Genomic DNA, 22,540 nt, shown 5'->3' on the forward strand with positions numbered 1-22,540 from the left:
GAAGACAGCCACAAGCTTCAGGCCAACCTGGGCCACAGATTGTGACCCTGTCTTTATTTAAAAAAAAAAGAAAGAAAGAAAGAAAGAAAGAAAGAAAGAAAGAAAGAAAGAAAGAAAGAAAGAAAGAAAAGAAAAGAAAAGAAAAGGCTTTTCTGGTTTCACAACTATGCTTCTGTGAAGGTCAAAGAACAAGACTTGGTAACTGCTGTCATACAGCATTTTCTTGTACTTCACAACCTCCCTCCCGCCCTTTTCTTTTCTTTTTCTTTTTTCTTTTTTGTAGCTTTGGAGCCTATCCTGGAACTCATCTGTAGACTAGACTGGCCTCCAACTCACAGAGATCCCCATTTCCCTGCCTCTGCTGGGATTAAAGGTGTGTGCCACTACCACTGGGTTCTTCTCCCCATTTTTATACAGAAGGAAGCACACTCGGGTCCTAGGTTAGACTGAACTCAAATAATTTACAACAAACAAACAACAACAACAACAAAAATACAAACCAAACCAGTCTACCTAAGAAGCTACAGCTCCCTCTTAAGTTTTTAATCCTCCTGCCTCCCCCTGGGGTGTTGAAATCATAAACACGTGCCATTATGCCTACACTCAAATATGTTTAACCATGAGCACTTACTTCCTCTTGGTCCAGGTCCTGGGAACAGAATAGTAAGCAGGTAACATCTCTACTTACTGTTCTGGCAAAGGTTATTGTGTGTAGAGAGTACTCGATACACAAATAGTATATAATTTCACACAGTGTAATGATTACAGGGGATTAAAAAAGTAAAAGGGATGTTACAGAGTAACTAGGAAGGCAACTGAGGTCAGAAGGTTCTCAGATTCTCAAATAAGTTTGAAGAGCTTTTGCAAAACGAAGTGGAAAGCTTACCACAGCAAACCTTAAATTTAAATCTCTAAAACAGTGATTCTCAACCTCTGGGTTGAAAACCCTCTGGGGGTGGTGGTGTAAAACATCCCTCTCACAGGGGTCACCTAAGACCATTAGAAAAATAAAGATACTTCTATTACGATTCACAACAGTAGCAAAATTACAGTTATGAAGTAGGAACAAAAATACTTTTATGGTTTGAGGTCATCACAACTTGAGGAACTGTATTAAAAATTCAAAGCATTAGGAAGCATTATTATAGAACTACCAGAAACAAAAATTACCATTCACTCCCAGATTATCAAGTAAAAGAAATTACAGAATTTTATTCTACACATAACCCAAGGTTATTAGTCCCTACTGAGTATTTCCACAGTAACCAAGAGGATGGCTGTTCAGCGTGAATGGCAGGTTGAAATTTGTAGATTCTTTTAGCATGTACATCATGATACAATGAATGATTGCTGAAAAAGTATATAAAGAAAGGAAAAGTGTATTTAACCTCCTGGGTTAAATCCTTCTTTAGGCCGAGTGACTTCAATTCACTCCAGCCACTCTGTGGTCTTAATCATAAGAAGCAGGTGAGACAAGGGGGATTAGAATAAATCCAGGAACAATACTATACCAGGAAACAATTAGCATATGGTGTTACCTCTCCAGGCAATGCTCAAAGACCCCCATGTTGAAATAGCCGATTCCACTTTAAGTCTAATATCTAAATGATGACTAAATTTTACCAAAGGGACAATTAAAGTTCTCCAAATAAGGGCTTTCAACGAAAATACTCGAGATACTTCTTGCTGTCACGTACTTGTTCTGAATGCGGCATGTATATAACCAAGTTGAGATGATGTGTTTAATAATCTTACTGGTGGAGACGGACCAAGTTTATTCTATATTCACCCATGTCACTTAACCAGAACAAATTAAACCCTTATTAAAAAAAATAAATTTCCCTCAACTTTTCAGTTATGTTACTATTCAGCCTGCTCTGTAAGCCCTCGGTGGCTCACATTTCAGTCTGGAAAAGTCCAAGAGTGCTTGGTTCAGTCTGCTTCAATTTTCAGAAGTTTCTTTTTAAAGGACTGTCCTAGCAGTAACAGCAAAGAGAAAAGGGCCTCTCAGAGCTCAAGAGCAGCGTATTTGTACCATCTATCAAAGATGCCAACGCTTTGTGCAGACCAGATGGAAGGCCAGAGAAACTTCAGATAAATATTATCAAATGCTGTGATGGTTCGGTGGGGAACCCAAGACATAGCTTCCTGAAGAGCAGAGCTGAGAAAAATGACTTAGAGCTACAAGCAACAAGTAGCACACAGAAAAAGAAATGGGGGCTGCAGTTTCAGGCTTATGTTTACTCTGCAATAAGACACTTCCTCTGCGCACATCATGTCATTTTAAAACAGAAAACCACAACATTCCAGTTCTAATACGACTGGGGTTTGCTCCTTGTAGCACCAACCACATCTTTACAGTTTTTAACCCAACAATTCATACTAGAGCAGAAAACCTTAAGCAGGACACAGTTAAATACTATTATCTGTACACTGATATGCTACTCATTTTTATTTGCTCCGAATTCTTACACTTTCTTTGGTGAGAATAACGATTGGCTGTACAGGAACTTAGACCCAAAATGGCAGCTGAGCTTCAAAACCTCAGCAGAGCCATCATGCTTCCACTCACGAGACCAGGTCTTGTTCATCTCAGGCCTCCACACTCTCCCGGAAAGAGTACTTCTAAAAACATGCCAGCGACTCGGATGGCATTCTGCTAATGTGCTTAGCACCATTCTCCCTTCTGCCCAGGAGATCGGCACCGCTCTACTTCCTCTGCAAGCGAAATAAACCTGCCATTCACATGTTTACAGTCCACAAAAACAAGCTGGAGGCAAAACATGAAAAGCTGGGTATTTTTTCTCTCTCATCGTCTTCAGCCACAACTTAGGAAACAGGAGTAAAATGAATCACCCAACAAGTGAAGCTCCGAATAATTGCTTTCATTTTCAGAGACAACAACAAAAACCAGCTCTAATTCTCCTCAGACCCAGGACAATGTAACCCTTCCTATCATTGAGGTGATTTCTATTAATCCAAACCGTAAAGATAATTCCAAGTGAAATGTGTGTCCCTCTTTAATGTAGTGTTTTCAATTCCTCTCACACAAAAGCGGAATTTATATCACCATAAAATTTACATGGAAGCCCTTAGCACTTCAGGCACTTCTCTGCTCAGAACCATTACTAATCTAACAACAACATTACTTTAAAAAATAATAAAATGATGGCTCTTCTGAGACAGAACACTAATTATCCTTACGTATTAAGAAGGAAAGTCTTTTGTTAAATTAGCGTGAAAAGTCCCTTCATCTACACACAATTGGCCCAAAGAAACAGGCCATTTTCAGCACGAGAGGCCAACCCATTTTAACAGTGAATAAAAAGCTTTTGAAAGCACTACACACCCTCTTCCACATTGTCAAATTTTCAAAATGGTCCAGCAGTTTCCCATTTTATTTTTTAACACTTTAAGGCCCAGCTGGTTAGCATCTCATAATTAGATTAATTAAAAAGGAAACAACAAAAAACAAAAACCCAAAACCAAAAAAATCCTGTTCTCTTTTGATCAAAATTATTCCATTTATGCTTAATTAGCTTTAATCCAAGTCTATATATTTAATGATGGGGTATGACAAGTCAATAATTTGCATATTTAAAATGTCTTTTCTAAACTATGTAGCAGATTTAGAAGAATGGTATTTTTCTCTTGCCAATATGCCACAGCACAAATCAAGAGGACACAAAATTAGGAGAAAAGAGGTAAGAAAGCAAGGCTTCTTAGAGCCAAGGATATGCTTGGGGGGAGGGGGAGGGATTTTGTCAGGGGTGGAGGTAATTTACCCGCCACATCACAAACTACAGTCCTTTCAGCACACCAGACCTAGAGGCATTACATCACACTCTCACAATGATAGGGGGAGGTGGCCCTGAGAAAGCAAGTTTTCGGCTTTCTTTCCAGCCTCCTCAGGCTTCTAGAATCCTGCATTAGGAGTAAAGGAATTTAACTTGAGGCACTGCACTTTCAGGGTTACTAACAAACTCAGACATTCGTTTATATGATCCTAAATGACCACTTTACAACAAATACATGTCCAAAAAGACACACATCACACACACTCAACTGGCATTGAATACTATCATTAAACAAGATATTTTATTTCATGTGAAATGAAGACCAATATACACTGAGAACTGGAAAAGAAACGATTTCTAAACGGAGTAAAGAGCCATTTATATCTTTAAAATAATCGTGTTTACAAGACAGACCCACCATTTGGTTGAAGACACGATCAAAATAAAAGCGCATCTGGCTGCACATTTGAGAACACACACTGGGACCCAGTGCAAAGGAGCGCGCGCAGAGGAGAGGGTGAGCCACATTTTGCTTGCAAGCAGGGGAATCTATAACCCCAAATCCGGTGAATTCGGTCACCCCATGCACCTAGTTTAAAATGTATCTGGTCTCACTTTAGGCTTACACATCTCCAAGAAGCACAGCCCGGTGTGAGACAGAGAAAGAGAGAAAAAAGCTTTGCCATTCTAGGGCTAGTCCTCCCGGATCCTTTGTCGGCCTTAGCAGACGAAAGAATGCAAACCCATTTATATTTATGCAAATTTTTGCAGCAGATTTAAAGGGGGGAGGGAGAGGCTTGTGTTTTTTTTTAAAAAAAAAAACCTCTTCCTAAATATCGAATTCCAATTACTCACAGCGTCGTTTATTTGTATGATAGAAATGATGAAAAGGTACATATAAACTAAAAGTGCAATTAAATCACTTCAAAATTTAAATATTTTACCAAGTCTTTTCCATTTCTAAAATGCTGAGCCAAAAGTACATCACGGGTCTGATTTACAGATTCGCGAAATGTCTGAAGCCAGGCTCCATGCTAAAGAAATGTCGATTTGCAACACGACTAGTGAAAACGGTTAGACACGATCCATATAAATCAATTGGTTTTTAAAAATTGAAAATATTTACCAACCTCATAAAGTGCAGCAGTGCTTAAATCCAGCAAATTGAGGCATACAAGGTAGAAATGGAAATGAAAAAAGGTCCAAAAAATGAATTCTTTTTGTCTATCTGTATTTTGTATTTTAAATATTCAGAAACCAGCAGAGACTCTGTCGGCCATTTTGGCTAGAACTAACTCTCTCACTCACTCTCCCTCCTGCTCTCTCTCTCCCCCTCAGTCTCTAAAGGAAGCAGCTTTTTGTGACCTTCAAATAGAGGCGGATCACGTGACTTCGGGTAGGTTTGTCAATCAGGAAAAGGGGAGGGAGCTGAAGTTGAAGCTGCCTTAAAGGAAAAGCAGCCCTTTTCCACCGGCTTTCATTTGTGCAATGCTGTTATCTTATACTCCCGCCTACAGACACTGCATGTGAAAGTGGCAACACCATAAGGGTAACAGATGAACAAAATAGAAAAACCTTTATTGGTTTATAGAAATATGCTCAGTTGCTAACGATGCTTGCAGATCCTGGATCTGATCTTGGCTCTTTTGCTAGTTATTCTCTAGATGTTTGGGCAAGAACAGACTGGCAAACTGCTCTTTAAAAGGGGGCTTAAACAAAGCTTTACCTAAACAAAAAGAGAATTTATTTTTTAGATTAAGATGAAACACAGGACACGACCGATTTCTAGCTACCCCTGAAACACACGAAAATACCGAAAATTACTGTAACCACTCTTAAACTGACTGGCAATTCAGAGAGATTAAGCAGCACCCTAAATCACCCAGCTCAACAGGGGGCAGAACGGGCTGCTTTCTGCCCTTGAATTTGGTACCTATTGTGTGAGTACAGCACTCAGTAGCCTCTTCCCAAAACTAAGAGAAAACTAAGCAAGGGCTTCGCAAACCGATTCCTCCAGGCTGGGCAGCACTGAGTCATCTTTAATACCCACCCACTGCAGGAAGTAGCTCCGAGTCTAGGCACTCAATTAAAACCTACTTAGCTTCCTTGCAGCCCCAGTCCCTCTTTCTCTGTGTCATCTTGACTCCTCTTGCCTAGAAAACCTACCCTTGGCAGACACCATGTAGAGATCAGGAAGTGAGGGTACCTTGATCTCTCTCTCTCTCTCTCTCTCTCTCTCTCTCTCTCTCTCTCTCTCTCTCTCTCTCTCTCTCCTTGATCTCTCTCTCTCTCTATCCCCCCTCCCTTCTTCCCTCCCTCCCTTTTTTTCTCCTCCTCTCCCTCCTTATCCTCATTCTCTTACTCTTTCTTTTTATTTATTTTTATTTTATGTGAATTTATATTTGTTTTTGGTGTGAGGGTGCCGGATCCCCTTGAACTTTAGTTACAGGGAGTTGTAAGCTGCCCATGTGGGTGCTGGGAACTGAATCAGGTCCTCTGCAAAAGTAGTCACTGTTCTTAACTACAGAGCTATCTCTCCCAGACCTGGTTTCCTTCTCTTAGCTCTATTCACTTTATCCTGATCAAGTTAGTCCCAGGCCAGGAGTGGTGGTGGATCCTGCTCTCCATAGCAAGTTCCAAGCCAGCCGGAGATGCAGCCGGGACCTGTCTCAAAAAGTCAGTCACTACCCAAAGCAAGCATCTTGAGCCTCCTAGTCCAATCCAGGCACAACTAGGACACACTTGACTACTTCAGAGTTGTTTGTTTTATGACAGAACTGCTTAATGTTGGTCTTTCTCTATAACTAACTGTCAACTGTTACAGAAACACCACCATCTTCCTCATCTTCAGTGAGGTATCACAATACTGAACTCCAAACAGCAGCTGAATCAATCAAATCATCTGGAGTTCTGCTTAGAACAGCAGGCCTCAACAGAAGGTTACAAACAGATATAAGTAATTTAAAGGAATGGATGTCACAGACCTCCATCCATTCTATCTAGGTGTTTTGTTTTTTTTGTTTTTTTTTTTTTTGAGACAGGGTTGCACTGTGTAGCCCTGGCTGTGTTTAAGGATTCTCTAAGGACATAAAGAAAAAGTAGGCTGGTCAAGGTAGCTTTCCCACATTAACAAGGCTGACTGGTAAGTCAGCGGAGAACCAAGGACTCTGCAGGCCAGGCTTTCTTTACAGAAGAACCTGTTAATTCGGTCTAAAGCCTACGTGTTTGTCTTTCTGGCTTTCTAGGCCTTTACACTGTCTGCCTCTGATTTTCCACTTAGAAAGGACAGGCAAGGAACTGCTTGGGGCAGCAGAGGCCACCGCCCTGTCAATGTGCCGCTCTGATACTCTGGTATAAAAAGCATCCATTGCACTGCACCAAGAATGGCCAACCCCTGAACTGACAATTGATAATGTAGGCAAAAGTAGAAAACTCCTAGGCTGGAAATTCTGAACATTAATCTATTTTTATCCTTCCAATACCTTCCAGATGAGTTACGGAAACCTTATGTGGAGTAGGCTCAATATGTGAAGATGTGGAGACAGTCACCTTATTTCAATTTGTGATGGTCGAAAATTTTTATTCTGCTGCCTCTGTTCTCCAAGACACAGTATTACTGCACAGATGTTTAAATCTATTTACTGTCTTATTCAAGACTACACAGAGCTTCTCACACCATTTCTCCAGTTATAACCTTTCTTCACCTGACCGATTTTTTATACAACCTAGGTCTATAGATATAGTTACATAAAATGTGGTGGTGGTGAACACCTATAATTCCTATATTCAGGAGTTCAAGGCCAGCATCAAGCAACAAGGCAACTTTGAGGCCAGCCTGAATTACATGAGACTCTGTCTCAAAAAATCAAAAATGGGCTACGAAGAGAGCTCTGGCAGTAAAGCATTTGCCATGCAAGCCTAAGTGAGTTCAGGCACCCATGGGAAAAAGGCACTTGAGCACCAGAGGATAACTTCACCCCTCAACATTCACGGGCACATATGTGAATGCACACATAGGAAATAAAATAGATATGCAAATAAAATATTTATTGATACTAAATCATGAAAAATATTTAAAAATAACTCTGTGGTATATTTGTAATATCACCATTTGTTAAAGACCAAAAGAAGTATTTATACTGATGAGGTAGACGTGCTTATTTTATTTTTACATAAATTAAATCTAGACCAAATATTTGATGCTGTAGGGCATGACAAATCACTAACATTTTCTAAGCTGATCAATATTTTGATTTTATAATCATCAACTCTGAGAAAATCATTTCACATAAATAGATAATACAAAGTGGCAGAAATATATTAAGGGTCATTTCAGAAATTCTTAGAATTCTCTCCTAATCCCAAGTCAAAATTTATCCAAAGATACACATTATCTACAGCAATTTAAACAGCTATCTTTAAAAATCAAACATTCTAACACAGTACAATCTAGAGATACACTAATGTATAGTTAATACTGAAGAATAACAATAAGGAAATATATTAAGTCTTTATTTTCCATAATTAAAACTATTATGTTCCTGTAAGAGAAGAACAGTTTGTATAAAATGGAAGACACAGCAACTAGAACACACAATAGTCTGGAATCTGGGCTAAGGTGTTTCGGGCAGCATCTTCTGGCACCGAGAAAGCAAGTGCGGTGCAAAGTGCAAGGCTACAGTGAAGGTTCCCAATGTAACATGGGTGAGCACTGCTGCAAATACTTCAGACTAATTATGCATTTCATTTTTGAATCAATTTTTAGTCATTGTGCATTCAGAAATGTTTTACTGCTGCCCAATATTTCTGCAACCCCTGCAGCATTCAGTTTTTCAATCCCACATAGGCTCATAACCCACAGTTTCAAGGAGCTAGGGCTTGGGACTGAAGAAATGGCTTGGCAGTTACCAGTAGTTGCTACTTTTCCAGAGGACCTAGGTTTGATTCCTATCACCCACATGACAGCTCACAACCATGTGTAACTCCAGTTCCAGGAGTAACATAATAATAATTATAAAAAGTAACACAATAATAATTTTAAAGAACTAGGGCCATGTGGGATGAGCATATCTTTAATCCCAGCACTCAGGAAGTAGAGGCAGGTGAATCTCTGTGAGTTTGAGGCCAGCCTAGTCTACAAAGCGAGTTCCAGGACAGGTTCTAAAGCTACAAAGAGAAACCCTGTCTCCAAAAAAGTCTAGAGCATACAGAAGACCCTGGGTACAATAACCATTACCTATGGAACACACCTGCAGCAGAGAGAAATAAAAGTGCATCTATGGTCATTAAAGTCAGGCCAGCCAGGCTAGCCAGCCTGACATTAAGGTCCCTTCAAAACTAGAACTCTTAGCTTTTTATACATAGATTCTGGGAACTTAACTCAGATTCCAAGCATTTTATTGGTTATGATATCTTCTCAAGTCAATTGTCAATTTAAAAAAAATTAAAATTTGTGTGCACTTTTTAAAAAAGTTTTATGTGTATGTATGTTTTTCTTCTGTGCATATCTGTGTACCATGTCTGAGCCTGATATCCTCAGAAGCCAGAAAAGGGTGTCATATCCCCTATACCTAAAAGTTATGAACAGTAATGAATTGCAAAGTGGTTACTGGAAATCAAACCTGAGTCCTCTGGAAGAACAGCAAATGCTTTGAACTGCTGAACCATCTCTTCGGTGTCTGGACCCCTCTCTCCACTTTAAGAAAACCAAATTCTTCAGATCCAAATTTCAAAAGTTAAATTCCAGTATTTTCCATCTCCATGGTACCATATAAAAACCTCCATGGCAGCCAGGCGGTGGTGGCGCACGCCTTTAATCCCAGCACTTGGGAGGCAGAGGCAGGCGGATCTCTGTGAGTTCGAGACCAGCCTGGTCTACAAGAGCTAGTTCCAGGACAGGCTCCAAAACCACAGAGAAACCCTGTCTCAAAAAACCAAAAAAAAAAAAAAACAACCAAAAAACCTCCATGGCAGTATTTTCATACCCACATTGTGGTATTTGTCAATTTTTTTGGTTTTGTTTTGAGTCCGAGTCTTGTTACGAAGCCCAGGCGAGCCCCAAATTCACAATCCTCTTAAACTATCAAGATCTGGGATTACAGAAGTATACTAGGAAGCCCACTTTGTCAACTTTTAACTAAGTTGCCATTGCTTGATTTATATCCTCAACTTAAATATTCATTGATATGATAAAAGAAATCCTGTCATTTGTAACATGAGTAAATCTTGGAAGACATGTTAAATTAAGTAAGCCAGTGTGGTGGTTTGAATGAGAATGGTCCCTGTGAGATCATATAGTTGAATGGTTGGCCCAAAGTTGGCATAACTATTTGGTAAGGATTAGAAGATGTGACCTTGTTGGAGGAGATGTGCCACTGGGGTGAGTTTTGATGTTTCAAAAGCCTATACGACTCCTAGTTAGTCATACTCTGTTTCCTACTTGAGGATAAGGATGTGAATTCTCAGCTACTGCTCTAGCACTATTCCTGCCTGCGGGCTGACACAGTCATCACCATAATGGTAATGGACCCAAACTCTCTGAAGCTCTAAGCCCTGATAAGGTCTGCCTTCTATAAGTTTTCTTGGTCATGGCAACTTTTCAGGCAATAAAAAGTAACTAAGCAGCCAGGCACAGAAAGGACAAATACCAAACACACTCAATGGTAGAATCTAAAAGACTGTTTAGGGTAGAACAGCAGTTACTAGAGGCTAAAAGAACTACAGGGAGTGGGAGATGGAACAAGCTAGCCAACAGGTAGTGTTTCCAGTTACACAAGAAGACTACTTCTGATGTTCTACTATATAGTAGTTTCCCTAGAGATTCAGTAGTAATATATATAATGTCAGTGCTGGCAATCAAACCTAGGGCCTTGTACATCCAACAAGTTCTCTACCATTGAATATCCCCAGCCCTTGATTTTTAGAAACACTCACTCCCCATCCCCTTGGTATTTCAAGACAGGGTTTCTCTGTCTTTAATAGCCCTAGCTGTTCTGGAACTCTCTCAGTAAACCAGGCTAAATTCAAATCAGAGATCCTCTTGACTCTGCCTTTTAAGAGCTGGAATCAAAAACATACACCACCATGCCATGCAACTTTGAACTTTTGATCCTTCTGTTTGAGCCTTTAGAGTGCTGATATTATAGGTATATGTCATGTCCAGCTGTACTTTATGTTTCAAATATCTGAAACAAAGGATATTTAATGGTCTTATAACAACAACAACAATAAATGTTTAAGGTGATAAGTATACTATTTTTTTTAATTTTTTTATTATGTATACACTATTCTCTCTGTGTGTATGTATGCCTGCAGGCCAGAAGAGGACACCAAACCTCATTACAGATGGTTGTGAGCCACCATGTGGTTGCTAGGAATTGAACTCAGGACCTTTGAAAGAGCAGGCAATGCTCTTAACCTCTGAGCCATCTCTCCAGCCCGATAAGTATACTATTTATCATGATTTGATCACTACATGTATACATTTACCAAAACATCATACTGCACCCATAAGTATACCAATTTTAAAGTAAGCATTTAACTTTTGAACCCAGTTATTTATTTGAAACTAATTATCCTTTCTTAAAGAGCATCTTTATAAAACCTGACTTATTACTGGCAAGAAAGCATCGTGGTTTTGCCTCAACAGAGGCATTGGGAGGTGGACCAACTGTGCAAGGGGCAGCACAGGTCCTAAAACAGCAGTACAGATCAGTGGGCAGACTAGATGTGTCTGAAAGAGGCCATTAGAAACCAAGAAATAAGGAATCAATTCCAAAAAAAAAAAAAAGGCAGCCAAGAGGCTAGACATTTTCTGCAAAGTAAACAATAAGCAATGATGGGCTTACCAGTAGGAACACTTGAAAATAGCAGTACTGAGCTAATCTATCTGCTGGAACAGTCAAGAAAGCTCTGGATATAAAATGCTAGGGTGGAGGTGGTAACACACACCTTTGGTCCTTGATCCCAGCACTTAGGAGGCAGAGGCAGGTGGATCTCTGAGTTAGAGGCTCCCTGGTCTACAGAGTGAGTTCTAGGACAGTCATGACAACACAGAGAAACAACATCTTGAAAACAAAACAAAAGGGAGGGAGGGGGTCAAGCTCTGGATATCAAGTCAAACAGCATGTTATCTGCTACTTTTCTTTAGCCATCAGCAAATAACATGTTAGAATTCCAGGGTTCGTGTCAACTTCCCACCTTAGATTTCCAAAGAGGGTGTGTGGAACAGGGGTGGGAACTCAGGACCAACTTCATCCATTCAGCATGTGTTTACTGGTGCGTTTGTGTGGTAGGTACTTCTTAGGTAGAGTCCAAAGCAACCAAATCTCCATCCCTGCTTGCAGAGCTAAGGTCTAGCATAAAGCCTCACTGAACTGAACCTTTTGGCTACATATTCTCAGGCTGTATCTTCCTTCCATCTCTACACCATCTACAGATTCCTAGCGGGGAGAGGAATCCAAGAAAAGTGCTGAGGGCAGAAGTGGGTACCCACCCTATACAGTGATCAAAACCATGTACTCCTCTAATCCTAGCACTCATGAGGCAGAGGTAGAAGGATCTATCGCTATGAGTTTGAGGCCAGCCTGGTCCACATAACGAGTTTACCCTGACTACATAGTGAGACCCTGTCTCAAAAAAGCAAAATAAAGTACGACTTCTGTTAAATTAATCACTATTCTCTGTAAGCTATGTGAGTCACTGTATCTACTGTTAATTAATGCCACTACCTGAGTTTCACAGGTATCTGAGGAGAAACTTAAAAAACAAAATCCAGAGCTTATTCATTATTAAGAGAAACTTGGACAAAAAGACATTTTTCTGATTTCTGGGAAGTCATTTTTTTAAAGCAATTTCAATGCAAATTAGAAAATTTACTAGCATCAGAATGTTTCCCACAGATAGCACACAGGTATTGATGGTTTCAAATTTTTAAAAGCAAAACTTTCATGATTATAAAGTAGCTATTAAACTACTATGGCACTTAAAAATACCAATTAACTTGAAAACAAAATTCATAATTCCCCACAAATCTGAAAAGATTATCTAGAAAAGCACACTAATCCATTGTCTAGCTTCCTGGGTAATTACGGAGTCTGCAGAAGGGTTCAACTTCGTATTTCTTTTTCTTAAAAAAAGATTTTATTTATTTATTTATTTATTTATTTATTTATTTATTTATTATGTACATAGTGTTTGCTTGCATGTTTGCCTGCAGGGGTGGGAGAGGGCATCAGATATCATTACAGATGGTTGTGAGCCACCATGTGGTTGCTGGGAATTGAACTCAGGATCTCTGGAAGAGCAGTCAGTGCTCTTAATCTCTGAGCCATCTCTCCAGTCCCAACTTCATATTTCTTAATACAGTTATTTCAACATTCTTATGTTCTAAAGCAGCAGCAGCAAACAAAAGAAAGAAAACAAAAAGGCAAAGTGTTAAATATAGTGGCCAAATATAAAACAAGGAATACCACAGCAAAAAAAAAATTTTTTTTCTCCCTTTGCCATACTGGAGACTGAGCTGAGGACCCTGTGTGTGCGAGACAAGTGCTCTACTAGTGTGCTTACGGCCAGCCTAGGGATCTTTAGTCTGATCAGGGTAAACTTTTAAATTTTTATCTATTTATTAAAATGTGTACAATATGTGAGTGAATGTGAATATGCACAAGACACAACTCCGTGTGGTTAAAGAACAATACTTGGGAGGTCATTCCTTCCTTCCTCTTACCTCTACATGGATTTCAGGGCTCACACTCAGGTTACAGGAACTGTGTGACTTTTACCTACTGGGCTCCCTCACAGGACTCATAAATATGTTTTTATGAGTTGTTCTGTGTTATAAGATAAATCCATTCATAAGCTGATAAGATACTTTTTTGTTGTTAGAGACAGGACCATTTGTATCCCAGAATGGCTGTGAACTCAGCATATACTTGAGGATGACCTTGAACTTCAAATCATTTGCCTTCATCTTTGAGTGCTGGGATTCACGTATGATGCATTATCCTACCCAGTTTCTACTATGTGGGATCAAATCCAAGGCTCTGGTGAATGCAAGGCAAGCATCTTACTAAGTGCCATCTTTGCTGTTTTGACCATTGTAATACAGCAATCTGCAGTGAACAGTAGACTGTTCTTTCAGACATGTGGTCTCTCACAAAATCAAATGATCCAATCAATAAAGTTTACTAGAAAAACAATCACTTTAGTAGATTAAAGATATGTATCATATATCTTCTGAGAATGGGAGTCAATTTCAGCCTAGAGGTTCAAAGTGTAGATTTTATTATAAAGTAATACTGAAAGAGGAAGCCAGGCAGTGGTGGCACATATCTTTAATCCCAGCACTTGGGAGGCAGAGGCAGATGGTTCTCTGTGAGTTTGAGGTCAGCCTGGTCTACAGAATGAGTTCTGAGACAGGCACCAAAGCTACATAGAGAAACCTGATCTTAGAAAAAAAAATACTGAAAGAGGAAAAGAACAGAATGAAAGAAGCCAAGCTCATCACCACATTTAAAACTAGCATTCAGCTTGAAAATCACTTATAATAAATCTTTCCCCCAAGGATATCAGGGAAAATAGTATCAAGCCAGACAGTGATGGTACACACCTTTAATCCCAGCACTCAGGAGGCAGAGGCAGGTGGATCTCTGAGTTCGAGGCCAATCTGGTCTTTAGAGTAAGTTTCGGGACAGCAAGGGATACAGAAAGAAATCCTGTCTCAAAAAGCCAAAAAAAGAAGTATCAAAACTCAATCAAAAGTCTTTCTAAATGAAGTATTTTATCTGAAATGAGCTCTCCAAAAGCATGGTATGATGAAGCTTCATCAACTTGACTTGGTTTATCATTACTAGAAGTACACTTCTGGGTGTACTTACTGAAGGTGTTTCCAGAGATGTTTAACTGAGGGAAAATCCATGCTAAATTTGGGTAGTGTTATCCCATGGGACAGGGTCTTAACCAAATAAAAATGAAAGCAGGTGACAACACGAGCACTGGCATTCATCTTCCTGTTTACTGAGTATGACACAATGTGACCAGCTGCCTCACACTCCCCCCCACACACACACCATGATGGATTCCCTCACACTGTGAGCCTAAATAAACCCTTCCTTCCTTAAATTGCTTCTGACAGGTGTTTGATCACAATAGTAGGAAAAGTAACTACTACACATGGTACAGCACAGTATATGAACAAGTATCTATCTGCTACTTTGAAAAGCCATCACGCAAGGAATAGTGGTGCATGTCTTTAATCCCAGCAGAGACAGGGCGGGGTGTGAGGGGTCCTGAGTTCGAGGCCAGCCTGGTCTACAGAGTGAGTTCCAGGACAGCCAGGACTACACAGAGAAACCCTGTCTCAAAAATTAAAACAAAATACAAAACAAAAAACAAAGCATCACAGCTTTTATTTATTATTTCTATTTTTATTAGGTATATGAGTGCTTTAACTACATGTATAACTTTATGCAAAAATAGAGAATCAAATGCCACTATAGATGGTTATGAGCCACTATGTGATTGTTGGGAACTGAACTCAGCATCTCTGGAAGAGTAGCCAGTGCTCTTAACCACTAAGCCATCTCTCCAGCCCCCTTGGTTTTTACTTTTACTCAACCATTAAACATATTGTGCAACTAAAGTTGTGTAACTTCAATGTAGCAATTAAAGCAATAAACTTGGCTTATCTGATCTGCTATGGTAACTTGCTTAAAGTGGATATTATTAAAAAAACTATCATACTAGACACACTAATAACAAAACTCCACTGAAAAGAGATAGAGAGAGAGAGCTCAGTGGGTAAGAACATTTGCTGCTTTTCTAAAGGACTTGAGTTTGATTCCTAGCACCTACATTAGGTAGCTCATAACCACCTCTAATCTGGTTCCTGGGACTATGACATTCTTTCCTGTCTTCTAAATATCCACAGACATGTGGCATACAAACATGCAGATACACATATAAATAAAAGTGAAACAAATCTTTTAAAAAGCAGTATTGGAATATATATATAGTATTTATTAATCTAAATATTTATATAGTTATAAATATTTAACAATAAACTAATAATTTATAGATATTTAATGAACTAATATTAATAGTTTAGCACAGAAATTCCTCAATATCAGAAGTCTTTTCTTTTTTTTAATATTTATTTATTTATTTATTATGTATACAATGTTCTGTCTGTGTGTATGCCTGAAGGCCTGAAGAGGGCACCAGACCTCACTACAGATGGTTTTGAACCACCATGTGGTTGCTGGGAATTGAACTCAGGACCTTTGGAAGAGCAGGCAATGCTCTTAACCACTGAGCCATCTCTCCAGCCCCCCAGAAGTCTTTTCTTAATTTTGTTTTGTTTGTTTGCAGGTGTTTGGGGTTTTTTATTGTTGTTTTGAGACAAGATTTTAAATAACCCAGGCTAACCTAGACCTTCACTATGTAGCTGAAGGTAACCCTGAATGATTATCCTGACTCCATCTCCTAAGTGTTAGGATTAGAGACATAAATCATCATATTCAACGAAGTCCATCTTTTTTCCTTTCTTGCAGCCATGGGGAACTCACACCCAGGATCTTATATAAAATAGGCAAGCAACCTACCACTAAGCTAAAATCCCAGCACCAGAGTCCATTTTTCTTAACAGTGTACAGAAACCTAAGTCTTCCTGTTAATAAATCCTAGCTGTATTGAAACACACATCACAGAATATAATGCTGTGTTGAGTAATTGTTGTCAATAAATTAAATGGGAAACAAATAGACCAGTAAATTTAGTCCTCATCCTTACAAGCATTTTCTCTGTAATCTTGAGTAAATTTTATAACTCTTGTGCTTCATCTGCCCTTTTTCCATAAGTAACATAAGGCGTTTTATCCAATAAATGAGGGGAAAACATTAAGTTAGATTCTGTCTAGGAGCTGGGTATAAACCAGTGGCAGAGCATTTACCTGGGTCCAATCACCAGCATCACGGATGGACAGACAGACAGACAGACAGACACACACACACACACACACACGACAGGGGACTACAAGACAGAGACTATAAAACAAACAAACAAATGAAAACTTATTTGCTCCTGATTCTCACAGAGAGTAAACAGATTTTCAGAAAGAAAAGATATATTTCTTCTTAATTACTTCAACATAGGATAACAGAGCAGACCCAGAATGAATGAATCAACTAATGAATGAATGAACAAAAACAAAACAAAAGAGGGCTGGGACTATATGTCAGTGCTTATCTAGCAAGTTGCAAGGGCCTTGATTTCATCCTTAGTGCCAAATCAAACTACAACAAAACCTCAGGGTTTAGGGGGCTTCTAGAGAATGGTAAAGATATCACACAAGATACTCTAATTTATGAAACTCTGTAAAAGCAGAACACACTTGTGTAGAAACTGTCCATCCCGCCCCCCGCCCTCCCCCCCATTTCCTCCCCCTCCCTCAGGGCCCTGAAGGATTCCCGAGTTCTGGAAGAAGCCAACTCAGGGCAGGTGTTACCAGAGAGGGCCTCTGAAGATAAAGACAGGTTTGTTTAGGAAATGGGAGCCCTCTAAAGAGCAGAACTTTCATTGGTGTCTAGGAAATATCCTTAAAGCCCTTTCATTGTTTTCCCCAACTTCCTATTATTCTAGAGACTCTTGACTTCTGTTACTGTGTAAACCATAGTCCCTTTCAGGAGCACTGCTTCAGGGAGAGCAAAAGAAAGGAGAGAATAACACTATAAGCACCTTAAAATCAGCAAGACCAGGGATCAAATCTTAAACTCTACTTTAAGTTGTATGGGCATGGGCTGATCTCTGAGTAATGGAGACAAAATGCTACAAGTGGACATGGCACTGGGGCTGAGGAGATGGCTCAGTGATAAAAAGATCAAGGTTTGATCTCCAGCATTCACAAAGCAGCTCACAACCATCTGTAACTCCAATTCCAAGGGCTCTGATGCCTTCTTCTGCAGCCATCGGAAACTGGTATGCATGTATTGCACAGATGCACATTCAGACAAAACATCCATACACATAACATAAAAATAAGTAAATCATAAAAAAAAACACAACCCCATGACCTAGACATGTACCTACCTTAAATACAGAAAGCCCTTGACAAATGCAACTGTGATTTTTATAGTATAAGATTGTGGGGTAGGAGAGTGGGTGGAGGCCATGGAGAAAACTGCCTGAAGTACTTCTCCTGACTTTTCACTGAGACCAAATAGATGTCTGCATTCTAATTCCCTAGAGAGGAGTGGATGCCATCAACCCATCTAAAATGAAAGTGCATTAGACAGATCAGAGTAAAGTTAGGATTTATACTGTGAGCTATTTTTAAAACTGCCAGCTTAGCAAATTAAACGGCTGCGAAGATCTCCTGGTTTCCATTCACAACAAACACAAGACAAGGCACTCTCCTCTAATGAGTCTGGCCTCCTGGAGCACAGTCTAGTCTGCATAATTCATTCCTAAGGGTTTAGGAAACATCATTTTCTCAAGATACACCAAAATATTTTCTAGGAAATAAAAAAGAGGGAGAAAGACAAAGAAGAGAGTTTTTCTTTAGAGACTTTTGGTAAATCCTATGAATCACCCTCCCATTCAATTTAGGAAACTACTGTCTAAATAAAACTTGGAGTTAGGTCAGTGCTTCAAGCCTGTCTTAAGAGTTTTTCCTTTAAAAGGGCATATGAAAAGAACTGGTCTACTTTGAAACACAATTTTCTAAATCCTACAACAGATGAGGGAAAATAAAATCTATTCATCCCCACTAAAAAGCCACACCAAAGGTGCCAAATGGAAGTTTAAAACCAGTCACCTTTTCAGAAGTTTGAGGAGATAAATCCTGAACTACTGAGAATGTTGGCTAAGTTATGGTATTTACAGCCCCTGTTCCATTAGATAAAAACTTTGTTATAATGTTAAATAATGATAGATGTTTCAATTACCACTGGAATTGAATTTCAGGAAGTACTATGCACACACTTGGTGTGCAGGCAGCCCATTAATTGAGCCTCCTTCATAAGACACTGCTAAGGAAAGGAAGCACCATTTCATACTTTCTTTGGAAAACACCCAAACTTAATTAGTTCAATTTGGAACATCCTGAGCCTTAAAGCTTTTATTCAAGCATAACATAAATTTTGATTAGCCAAGTGTGAAAAACAACAAAGCCAACTTTCTCGTCCCTCTAGTTGGTCTATAAATAGAAGCAATGTACCAACAAAGAGACTGGTATGCTCTACTGTATCTCCGACATATACACAGCCCGGCAAACTTGCTCTCGGCACACTGAACCAAGGGCTTCTGAGGATCTGTGATAGGACCCTTTTAATAAACTGTGACTCACTGTTTGTTTTCTTCTCCAGGAGGTGGAGTCTTGCCATGCCCTTCCATTACAAAATCCTCCTGTTCCACCTGCAAAGGCAAGCACCACGGGTCAGCAGTAGTCAGTACTATGAGGAGACTTACAGGCCCTGCTCTGTGCACACCCACAAGGCCATGTCACTACGGTGTCTAGAACAGTAGTGAGACTTTTGTTCTCCAGGTGTGCTCAGGATGAAAAAGGAAAAGTGTTGATAAGCAACTCACACAACTGTGACAAGTGATTAGCATCAGGAACATAACAGATTATCTAAGAGTCAATGAGAAAATACCAGCCCATGAAAACCCTGCAAAACTACTGGGTGGGAGTGTCACTGAAGAGAAGACGTGAATTTTCCTTAAACACATGAAAAACCTGCTTACTTTCATGTCAGTCAGAAAAATGCAAATTAAAACCACAAAGAGATACCATTTCACAACTGCCAGATTGGGTAAAATGGCAAAGCCCAGCAGCATGGAGTGTTAGCAGAGACGAGAAGCATGGCAACTCTCCACTCATAGTGGGAGAGAAAATTGGTACAACGACTTTAAGAAAGTTTGCCCTTACTTGGTACATTTGAATACAAACTCATCATACAAACTTGAAGTACATATTTCTAGGTGTATGCTCTTAAGGATCTTTTATACATATACAAAAGTATCTATTTGATATTATAGTCTCTGCCCCCCCCACTTTCAGTCTCAGTCTCTCTCCCCCTTATACAGGGTTTCCTCTACTAGACCAGGCTGGCCTTGAACTCACAAAGGATCACGTGCTGGGATTAAAGGCATGCCCAGCATGCAGTAACATTTTTAACAGAAGAAAATGCAGAAATAAATATCCACTGACAATAAAATAGGTTATGACATTTTTAGCGACATACTCAACCAAGCTAAGTTACAAATATCTAATCTTTGTTGAGAGAAGTAAATCATAAAAGAGTACCTTCATCCCTTGGTATCTGAAGAAGACTGGCTCCAAAATTATCAAAAAAACCAAAATCCTAGGAGGCTCAGTACAAAGTGGTACAGAATTTGCATACAACCTATTCTAAAATTATACATGTATGTATGTATATACATATATACATAAATACACACGTACAAACACCATTTGGCCCAGAAAGTTTTTTTTAATTTTAAAATTTTACTATTCATTTGTTTGTATATCTATGTACATACAGACACATATGGGAAGGTCAGAGGACAATCTGTGAGAATTGGTTATCTCCTTCTACCATGTGGATCCTGGGGATTGGACTTGGTGGTCAGGCTTGGCAGCAAGAAATTTTACACACCGAGTCTTCTCACTAGATCAAGATATTTTTGCTTAGAATAGATTTTCATGTAGTCCTGGTTGGAACTGAAGATACTGTGAACCTGAGAGTGACCTTGAACTTCTAACTCTGCCTCTAATCTCAAGTGATGGGAAACATGATGCAATCATGCATGCATCAATATTTAGCACAGAGAGTAGGACCTAGTGCCTGATGCATGGTAGGCAGGCAAGAATTCTATGACTAAGTTAGAGCCCTACCTATTTCCTCTGACCCCAAGTATTTTCTTCCTTTCTCTTATTTTTTTTTTAATTTGGTTTTTCGAGACAGGGTTTCTCAGTGTAGCCTTGGCTATTCTGGAATTCACCCTGTAGACCAGTCTGGCTCTGCCCCCTGAGTGCTGGGATTAAAGGCATACACTACCACTGCCTGGCCCCAAGTATTTTCTAACTGTATTGGCTGAGTGTTTGAATGAGGAACTCATACAGAAAGAATGGTCTATATTCATATGCTATTTATGAATACATACAAACACATCTGTATATACAAACTCTTATTATATGTAGCTCAGGCTGGCTTCAAACTCATAATCTTCCTTCCTCAGCTTATATACAACTATTTTTTAATTCATTTATTTTTTATTTTATGAGCATTAGTGTTTTGCCTGCACATATGTCTGTGTAAGGGTGCCGGATCCCCTGGAACTGGAGTTACAGACAGTTATGAGCTGCCATGTGGGTGCTAGGAACTGAACCTGGGTCCTTTGGAAGAGCAGTTGGTGCTCTTAACCACTAAGCCATTTCTCCAGCCACAAACTATTTATTTAAAGATTTATTTATATTTTATGTGTATGGGTGTTGTTCCTACATTTATATCTGTGTGTGCCTGGTGTTATATCTCCTGGAACTGAGTTACAGATGGTTGTAAATTGCCATGTGGGTGCTGGGAATCAAACCTGGGTTCTCTGGAAGAGTAACCTGTGATCTTAACCTCTAAGACATTTCTTCAGCCCTGTTATATACAGTTTTAGACACTGAAAGCTTAAGCATCCCCAATCTGAAAATTTTATTATGCTGAAACTTGAAGTTTCAGTGTTGGAAGCACTTCAGATTTCTAGATTAGGGATGCATGATCTGTAAACTATATACATATCTCAAAACCCAAAAGCTCAAAATCTCAAATACTTTTGGTCCTAAGCATTTAAAGACAAAGGAAATTCAACCTTTATATTTGTAGATATATCTACATAAATAAGTATTAAGAAAGGTAATGATTAATATAAAATCTAGGGCAGTGGTTATTTTAGCAAGGGAGAGATCATCAGGGAGAAGATTCATTCAAGAAAGACACATGGGGTTATCTAGGGTATCTAGGTATCTTTTATTTCTTGGCTTAATTCCAGCACTCAGGAATCAGAGTCAAGTGAACTGAGTTTGAGGCCAGCTAGAGTCTCAGGAGAATTCTAGGCATCACACAAAGAGACAGGCTAAGCAGCAATGATGACATTAAGAAACATCTCCATCTACAGAAGGAAATAAACTACAGGATACAGCAACGGTGCTTGAGATACTTTGGCCATGTTATGAAAATGAACGATGTCAAATACCCAAAGATAGCATTGCTTGGAGGATAAGGTAAAGAGGAAGGCCCTAAAGACTCTGGACAGACAGCATAAAGGAAGACTGTGGAACCTTGGTGACAATAACACAAGTATCTAGGACTGCCCAGGATTGGAACAACTGGAGAACCACCAGAAACAGGCTGCCCATGCCTGCTTAAGCTTTACAGGGGCATAAATGATGATGAGAGCTATGATATGGGGGGATTCTTCATAAATATTCTTTCAATTATATATATTTATATATACTTGATATAGTTTATATAAATTTCAAAGGATTTCTTTACCTCCAGTAAACATCTGGATCAGGCATTTTTACTGCTCTATTTGTTTACTGGTAAACAAAGAAAGAGACAGAGATACTTTATTAATACGCTTAGCAGTCCTGTGAAAACTATCTCCCAAAGGCATAATTTAAAAACAACAGAAACAAAACTAAGGGGTAGAGTGATTTCTCAGTGGTTAGAACACTTGCTGTTTCGTAGAGGATC

At 39.3% G+C, this 22,540-nt stretch overlaps 1 protein-coding gene across 9 annotated transcripts in view; it reads right to left on the reverse strand.

Annotated features, from left to right (window-relative positions):
* Positions 1 to 22,540, reverse strand: part of Tnrc6b (trinucleotide repeat containing adaptor 6B) — a 229,099-nt gene that overhangs the window by 128,170 nt on the left and 78,389 nt on the right. For 6 of the 9 annotated variants that reach the window (XM_075959836.1, XM_075959832.1, XM_075959840.1 and 3 more), the window contains one exon: positions 19,141 to 19,208. The exons of 1 other annotated variant lie outside the window; for it this stretch is intronic. In XM_075959836.1, coding sequence (XP_075815951.1) covers positions 19,141 to 19,208 — 68 coding nt within the window. Of the gene's footprint in view, positions 1 to 4,927; positions 5,142 to 19,140; positions 19,209 to 22,540 lie in introns of those variants that run through there. 2 more of the 9 variants (XM_075959833.1, XM_075959838.1) reach the window with 2 other exon arrangements.

This window comes from Microtus pennsylvanicus, chromosome 2 (genome assembly GCF_037038515.1).
Source record: "Microtus pennsylvanicus isolate mMicPen1 chromosome 2, mMicPen1.hap1, whole genome shotgun sequence".
In the NCBI taxonomy this organism is placed as follows: domain Eukaryota; kingdom Metazoa; phylum Chordata; class Mammalia; order Rodentia; family Cricetidae; genus Microtus; species Microtus pennsylvanicus.